At 39.6% G+C, this 8,828-nt stretch overlaps 1 protein-coding gene across 1 annotated transcript; it reads right to left on the bottom strand.

Moving 5' to 3' along the window:
* Window positions 1–1,600: 1,600 nt before the first annotated feature.
* On the bottom strand, window positions 1,601–5,866 carry UTS2 (urotensin 2). Its single transcript, XM_064678264.1, has 4 exons — window positions 5,366–5,866; window positions 3,053–3,163; window positions 2,516–2,559; window positions 1,601–1,875 (listed from the first exon to the last, which is right to left on the bottom strand). The coding sequence occupies exons 1-4, from the start codon at window positions 5,664–5,666 to the stop codon at window positions 1,759–1,761; spliced, it is 573 nt and encodes a 190-aa protein (XP_064534334.1). The 5' UTR covers window positions 5,667–5,866; the 3' UTR covers window positions 1,601–1,758.
* Window positions 5,867–8,828: the final 2,962 nt, after the last annotated feature.

Genomic DNA, 8,828 nt, shown 5'->3' with positions numbered 1-8,828 from the left:
TTGCTGATGGTTTATTGATTTTTTTTTAAAGGGTGATTTGATCATTCTAAGCATACTTAAAAATGTGAGTCAAATCATCTAGCTATTTTTGGTCAAAAAAATGCGGAAAAGTGAATAGGCTTGTGAAATGAAAAAGTGGTTCTATGTTTTTATTCAGAGATCTAAGCAATGTCAGCCCACCTATGCTCCTGCTTTGTCAATGTTTGAAAATATATGTGTCTTGTAGTCTTCTCCTACAAGTTTTTATCGGCTGATGAGGTAGCAGAAAAAGAGTAATTTCCAGACAGGCACTGACTTGCTCCATTGTGTAAGAGAAGGATGAATGTTCAGAAGATTACAAATAGCTGCACAGGGCATCCAGCTGCCCTGACTTTCTGAGGACATTTTTCTCTGTTACAGCTGGCATCATCTGTCTTGTAATTTATGTGAAGTGAACAGGCTGCTTCAAGCCTGTAGGCTTTGTTTAAATAGCAAAGTCGGAGATTTATGATGTATACTGTTGAGATCAATGTAGCCTGTGTATCACTGTTAGGTGAGTTTACTTCAAGATTTCTGTGAGCCTTGATTGGCATGAGATTTGTGCAAAATATGTATTGAGCAAGGTAGGGTTCACAGCTCAGACAGTTTGTGCATATTATCAAGATTGGCATCACCCAGAGACAACTCCTGACTGTTTAGCTCTATTCCTTCCAGATATTATCAGGAGGGTACCCAGGATTGAGGAAGTATGGTGGTACTCTGCATATGAGTAGACTCATATGAGTCTATGAGTCTATGCATATGAGTCTTCAGACTAGAAGAATTTGGCAGCTGCTATTTTGTCCTCTCCCTTGTTTACATTACATGCCAAGATACAACAACATTGTCAGTGAGTGGTAGCTCAAGGGAACAAATCTCACTGCCCTTGAGTGCTCAAGCAGGAGGTGGCTTGCCCTAGTAACACATATTGTCTATATCCATGTGTCACCTTCCTGTATCTGTGTGTGCAGCCACATAAGTGCAGGTCACAGCCACAGAATCTTTTAAATGGTGTCATCCCTGCCTCCACTGGCTGTCCGAATCTGGATGCAAGCCTTGACATTGACAGCCATGGGTACCTTCTGCTTGATGATAACCAGACACAATTCTTAAAGCCCACGCTATGCACAGACAGCCCTGTTGTCATGGGTAGCTGGGGGCTAGGCAAGGTGCTGCAAAGAAATAGAGTTGTGGGTCTCTTGAGTGAACAAGAAGAAACTTGTCTCCAGCAGTAGTGAGAGTGGATGCTTGATCCTGACGTGTGCTTATTGGTTTTGTAGTGCCTTGGGGATGGCAGGATGGGACTGGGCACTGTTAATCCCTTACCAGCTCGTCAGGGAATGCAGCAATGACCCTTTCTTTCTGACACCCCAGTCTACATCAAGTGACAAAGGAGAAAGTCCTCTTGACTCCGGACTTAGATACAGTTGAGGCATTGCTCTTCTGGGAGGTTTCATAGGACCTCATGGAAATCTTGCTTCCCCTGCCCAAATTCTTTGTGTTGTATATTTATCTCTTTGTCCCATTAATTTCTTCCTGTTGTGCTCAGCTCTAAGAAAATACTACATTGGTTACAGCATAATTGCAAAATATCAAGAATTTATTCATTTCCAAGTAGCGTAGAGTCTAAAGTTAGGCGCTGCCTTCATGTTTCAACATTCTCATTTTAAATCAAGCAAATCTATATACACGTTTTCAGACATCTGTATAAATTATGCAACCTGTCAGGAGGTTTCCTGTTTACACACAATATTTCCAGAAGCACTCGGAAAGATTCCCACGTTTCTTGTACTGTTTCCTGTCCTTGGTCAAGAAGCGTCCCAGCAAAGCAATTCGAGGATGATTTCCATAGAAAGTCTGAAGTCAAACAGCATTAGAGAGGTTACTGTTGGATGGTACTTGTTCCCAGTGGGAAAGTACACTCTTCACTGCCCTGACTGATCACCCAGCCCTGTGTTGTGACTGGGAGGAGGAGAGGCAGCTGCCCAGTGTGCCCTCTGATTTAGATGATGCACTAAAATGAGTCACTGTCTTCTGCATTTGTATTTAATTCTGCAGGAAGTGAACAGGGATTATGTTCTCCATGTACCTAATGGTTTATAACACATCTGATAATAATACTGTGTAGCCTATGCTGTAGTGGGGGGTGGAGGGGAAATGACATGCAGCTAACACTGCTGCCTGGGGCTAATGAAGCTGAAAATTGGCCTTTACTTAGAAAACTTTTTCTGGGGCAAAAAAGGTGGAGGGTTTAGAATGAAGTGCTCTGGATTATCTGCTCTCTCTGTTTTCCTTTTCTTTTTCCACTTTTCCCCCCTCCCCTGCCTATCTTAACTGCTAAGTGATTCCAGTTTCAAGAACACTGTGGCATGCTACTTTAGTCTATACTGTTTATGAAGTCTGTGGATCTGAAATGATGTCTTGGTAACAATTCTGTGTAGTTTAAATTGTGGAATCTTATTTTTCTTGTTTCAGTGACAGATGGTCATTTACTTACCGCTTTGATATATTCCCCTGGGTTGTAGTTGCTGGGAGTAAGACCTGGTAGAGGGGAGACATAATGAAATGTTTTACCATTTAGAAATTGTAAACTTAGACAAATAATTCTCATGTGCCATAATGCTATAGCTGACAGAACTCTTGAACTGGAATGTTCAGAGGACCAGGCAGTAACATCTGTTGCTCCCCAAACCATCCATTGCTATTGATTCTGCACTTTCTGCAGTATTGATGTTATGTAAGACTGCTATTTTGTTTTGTCTGCCAGCTTCTTTAAGGCCAGTCTTTGCCTTGCCCTAGTTTTGCTATATGGAGGTTTTGCTAAACTCCTTTGGAGGCTTTATCAGGTAGTGTTGAACTGCAGGCATGGTTGCTCAGTGGGTTTCCCCAAGGTCCCAGTTAACTAAATGACAGCAGTCTGTTGCCTACGCATAATGTTGTATTTCAGTAAATACCTGGGAGTTGGGGCACAATATCTGTGGAAGCTGGAGATACAAACCATGGGCACTCTCCCATTGCTGTGATAAATCCTCACCTGCTTTGTTGTCTTCAGTCAGTGTGCCCAAGAGCTCTGGCAGAAACTGAATCAGAGAAGTGCTTCCTGGGCTGCCCAGCCTCTCCAGGTTTAATCTCGAGTCTTCATCAGCTGCAAATGGAATATGATAGACACAGGCATATGGTGAGTATTTTGCTTTGAATTCCTGTTTCAGTCTGTCTCAGGTGATTTCTGATCAGGTCTGTTGGCTCCATCTGTTGAAAATTTTCATAAAAGCACCAATCATTCATCCTCATTTAATGATTATAATAGGGGATAGTTGGTTTTGTGGGGTTTTTCCTTCCAAAGCTTTGAGAAAAGGTACCTTCCTGATGTTAATCTCAGATTTCTCTGTCAGATGTTTTCTTAGGAAAGTTTTTTGACCAACAGCAGCCCCTCTCATTGCTTGAGAACTCATCTTAATCCTTCCAGTACTCAGCTGTATGCATGGAGACTTGTATATATATTTTTTTTCTTATTTTAACTCCATTTCTTTATCAACTAGTTCCTATGCTGGAGCTTTTCTATGAATAAAGACAAAACTTCAAGAGCTATTAACTTGCTCAGTTTCCCAACTATTAAATGCAATAAAAGGAGGGGGAAGGGCAGGAATAAATGTAGGAAATCTTACGATTTATTTTGGCAGCTAAGCCTCTCAGTGTGTATCAGTCCTCTCTCAGTTCATGTGCATACCAGTACAAATGTTATTACTTTTTCTGAAACAACAGTTTGCTGGTAGCTGATAGAATTAATTTGTATATGCATAGAGAATTTAAAATTCTGTGGCCAGCCTGTGCCCCATGGCAGGTGGCCAACAGAAGCCCTTAGCAGTGCTACACTTGAGGTAACTTTTGTAATCTGACCAGTAAATTTCATCTTTGCTGATATAAAGCAGACATTCAAAATTGTGGTTATCAAACATTAGTTGTGTATGTGACTGCCATTTTGTAGTTGCATGCCTAGCTGACACTATGGAGTTTCAGTTGCTCTGAACTGCAGGGATGGGTATGACTGTATAGCTCCTCAACAGGGAATATATAAGAAAATAAACTGCTGAAAATAATCCCCCAGCATTTCAGAAACTTGGACAGAGATCAAGAACTTGAAGACCTTGGACATCTATGTTAATTATTTGTTCACTGCATAAAAGGACAACTGCAAAGTGGGGTTTTTATTGTAAGACTCAGAATAAGAATACAGTAACTTTCCTGTGCTGTGTGGAGACAATTCATATCTCAGGCCTTGGATTATTCTTTAAATCAGAGCAGTGTTAGTGGGTAAATTTGCTTTGAGATTAAAGACAAACAAACAAACAAAAAAAAGCCCCAAACCAATCCTCTTCAAAACAGTTCCTCTTCTATCTTATCAGTCCTGGAGACTCTTTATATTAGTAAGGAAGATTTAAGAAGCCTAGTGGATGTCTTCGAGCAAATGCAATAATGGTTAGAGCCAGCTTATTCACTCTGTGATGTGATAGGTTATTATCCATACTGAATCAGGGTTACCTGTAAGTGCAGGTTACATAGTGGAAAGCTTAAGAAGATGCTGGCTTAGTGAGTCCAAGATTTTCAAAGCAAACTAGGGACTACTGATACCTATTAAACAGCACAACAGCTGGTGCACCAGCAAAGCTGGTAAGAATAGTGACTTTTTAATAGTCAGCTTTAAGCAATAACTTTGGGTTTGATTTGCCTGTTCTTTCAGAACACATTTCAGAAAGTCTTCCAGTACAAATCAGGTCTGGTGACAGTAACCTTCCAGACTCTGCTGTGCATTTTTACCTAGCCATTTCAAACTTTGAAGACAGCTTTTCCAAGGAAAGATTTATCCTTTCCCTGGGCTAAATGGGATCTGAATTAGTGCAAACAAATTGCATGCTCGATACATAGGAGTGTAAGACAGACTTGCCTGTTCTTGATGTTTGTGGTTGGTTTCCCCCTTTTTAAGTACAACATAGCTCACTTCAAAGGGTAGGAAGAGGGGAAACTATATAGCCAAGTTTCTTTAAGTTACCCAATGCCTACAAATGCTCAGACACTAAATACCAGCTCACATTCAGTGCTGGATACATACTTTTGTTTCCTGGATCTCAAAGCAGCAGGGATAAATATTTAGGGCACCCAACCTCCCCATTTTACAAGATTGGCACCCACTAATATATATCACTTGCACTACTGGTTCTGAAGGCATTCCTGTTTTTTCTACAGCTGATCAGCACAAATCAAGGCCCCCCTCGGAAAGCACACCTGCCTCTTTTCTGCTTTTATTGTTCCTGCCCCTGCTTTATAATCATTAAAATCAGAAGACTCTTACCTGAGAGTTGATAAGACATCTCACTGGTGTTGATGATGGGGAGAGACGAGAGAGGACAGGAGAAGCTGACAATAATGAGACAGCAGAATATCAGCTTATGCATCATTGCTGTGTTGAATATGTTTTGTCTTTGTCTACCCCTGTAACTCAGAACTCCTGTCTGAGTGTTGCCTCTGCTGCCAGTTTCTCCCATTATATACCCGCTCATGACTTCATAAATATCATCATGTTCTCTCCCCCCTTCAAAAAAAATTCCAATGAATTTATTGCCCATTGATTCTAAATGGGAACCACTTTGCATTGATGTAATTTTTCAAGGTAACAGTTCATAGACAATAAATTTACTGTCTTATAGCTTGGTGTACAAAATGGATATTATATCAAACCAAGCACAGTAAAGTTTATAAATCTGGCATTTAAAAAAAAGTAACTTCCAGTTATAAATCATGAGTTAACAAAAGGGTCAGACGTTGGTTGAAATGACCAGGGCAATAAGACAGCTGATTTATGAGCCTTAGCAGGCTTGACGCAAAGCATCTGATATGAAATGAACTTTTTTTTTTCCTTTTGTGAGATAGATGAATGTGTTGTGTTGTATTTGGGGCTCTTGTGCCAGAAAAAGTAAAAGAAAAAGGGAGTTAAAACATCTAGTTAATTTACAAAGATAGTATTAGGGGAATTCAATTTTTTTTGTTTGTTCTGCCCCCCTTGCAGCATTTCACATCTATTTATTTGAGAAGACCTCATCCAATGTTGCCCTAGAGAACTGTCTTGGCAGAGAAAGTACAACTTCCATCTGGAGACTTGCTTGGTACATGTAAACTACTTTGGCTGATATTAAACACAGGTCCATCAGTAGACTGGGAGACCCTTTTCCATTTCACTTCTCTTTCAGTTGGAACTAACTATTTAATTCTGAGAGTTCTAGCAATGTTTTTTCTGTTTGCCTTTTGCTTTTACTTAATGCTAATACAGTAGCTGCCTTAGGTAATCTCATCACTTTAAAGCTTATTTCCCTCCATCTAGCATATTTTGTCTTCTCTACTTACAATTTCATTTTTCATATCAAAGAGCGAGGACTGACTGGACTGGTCCCTCATCTTCATTGTCTATGAAATGTCATATCTAACTGTACAGAGCCTTGAAAATAAAAAAAAATAAGTTTATGGCTGTTTTCTTTCCTTTAGATGGTGAGAAGATAATGCCTGTTCATAACAAATTAAGGTTCGTTACTTTTCTCTAATCAAATGTTTTTGTCTTGAAATGCTCTTTAAAATACTATGAAATCCAACTAATATTACTAAAGTTCTTTCCCTATGCTGAATTTTGTGATAATTTTAAGTTGCAAAAGGTGTAAACTTATCTGCTTCTCATCTTTTTCCTTTATTAACATTTCCTGTTGAAGATTAATTTTTATATTGTACATCCAGTGGCTTCCGGGACTAATTCCAAATTAGCTACATTGGTCATATAGAACAGATGTATTTTTGCTGCAGGTCTAATTCAAAGAGAGCATGTCCCAAATGGGCATGGTTAACAGGTTGTCCAGAAACACAGTGGCCTCTGAAAGAGCAGTTGAGGTCAGAAGGCATCTCTGGAAATCATCCAGTCTAATCCACCTGCTCAAAGCAGGATCAGCCAAAACAGTTCATCCAGAAGTGTGTCTATTCAGGTTTGAATAGCTTCAAGGATGGAATGGGACAGAATTTGAAAACTAAGCGTGACAAGGCCCTCACCATCCCCATGTAAGTTCAAATGCTCTGATTTGAGTGCAGACTGGGGTATGGGAGAGGTGCAAAATGAACACCAAGACGACACCCTGACTCCAACAGTTGATCCTGCATGATAGCTTGCATGATAGCTGGATTGGATTTTAGGTCTTATCAGGGTGGGTCTATCCTGCCACAGTCCCGCAGAGGTCCTGCCAGCCTAAACTTTTCTAAACTGCCCTATGTGCACAGAGAGGGTTAGTTTTGCCTTACAGAACACATGCTGCAGGTGTCTGAACTACAGATCCTGTTTCTCTGGACTTCTCTTTGCTGAACTGAGTATTGATGACAAAAGAATTTCTTTACAAAATTAACCTAATACATTTTATACTTCTCTTTATCTGTGCTTCCCTAAGAGAGAAATAAGTAGCAAGAGAGGAATTCTTGCTCCTCATCTGAGTCATGCAGCTCTTCATTCCAAAACTGGAGACAGTAATTAGGTCTGATTTGATGCATGATCTCACTGTTGGTGCTGGATGCTCTGTACAAATGCTTCTCCTTCAGTGAACTATCAATGACAATGGTGTTATCAATATTCACTCTAAGCATCCTCCAAAGAAAGCTAATGAAGCACTCTTCACAAGCAACTTCTGTCCTTTGTCTTTTCTCAAGGAAGACTCAGCCTCTTAGAGCCATCATGAAGTGCGTCATATTCAAGTTGGGCAACTTGCCCACAGCTTATTGCCTTTACTCAGATTTGAAGTTGTCACTTAGACACTCTTTCCTCTATCAAAATGTCAAAGGCATTTCCTTCAGGGGACAGTGCACACGTCATCATGCAAAGCAAAAAAACAGCTCATACCAAACAAAGGTACAAGGCCCTGAATCCATGGGTGAGGGAAGTAAATGTGAATTGCACTGTGAAAACTGGGAATTTGATTTGCAAGAAACTGATTTAGTTTCTACCAAAATTACTATTTTGTGGGAAAACTTTTCAAAGTTCTTATTTGTGCTAATAGACTTTCTTTCAAGAGCCTCAGTTTAAAATAACAAGGCACGTAGTAGTCCAGATAAATTACTCAGAAAATTCTAAGCAGTAAGTGTATATGAACCCATCATAAAAGATTATCCTTCATTATCAGAAGAAATAACTCCTCTTGGTTTAAAATGATGGATGGCTCATGAAGTACAAGTTGCAAGAAAACTTTTTAAAAAAAGTAAAAATAAGACATAATGAAACCAATCAAAAACACCCCCCAAAATTGTCTACCTTCTCTGTAAAATAGCAAGGATGAAATCTAATCTGTAATGCAACAGTTCTTTCCCCTGTTTTAAGTCCTTTATGGCAAGTAAGCACAAACTGTTACATTAGTCAAGTATTGTGACAGTTGGCAAAACCAGAAATTTCAGAAAAGGTGTGAGTTACCAGTAGCATTTGTATGAGGGACTTTTTCAGAGGATATAACTTCTGATTTTTGGCTTGAATTTAGCTTGCAAGAAGAGGTGTGCAGTAAAATGATTTTGTATTGACACTGTAATTGCAGATGAGCTTGTTATTGTGTAAATATCCAGCTCTTCCGTGAATTTTACTAGCATTTTTAACTTAACATCTTCTTTCAATGAGTTATACATGTCAGCTGGTATGAAAGAAAAGAATATATGCACTGCTATTTACTTTTCTAGTAGGGTCTAGCATGTAGGGGCTTGGGGGTTTCTGCTTTGCTGTCGCTGCTGGTTTAGCAGATATCTGTCCT

The sequence above is a fragment of the Pseudopipra pipra genome, chromosome 22 (genome assembly GCF_036250125.1).
Source record: "Pseudopipra pipra isolate bDixPip1 chromosome 22, bDixPip1.hap1, whole genome shotgun sequence".
NCBI classification, from domain to species: Eukaryota; Metazoa; Chordata; class Aves; order Passeriformes; family Pipridae; genus Pseudopipra; species Pseudopipra pipra.
This window is presented reverse-complemented; position numbering and strand designations above follow the sequence as displayed.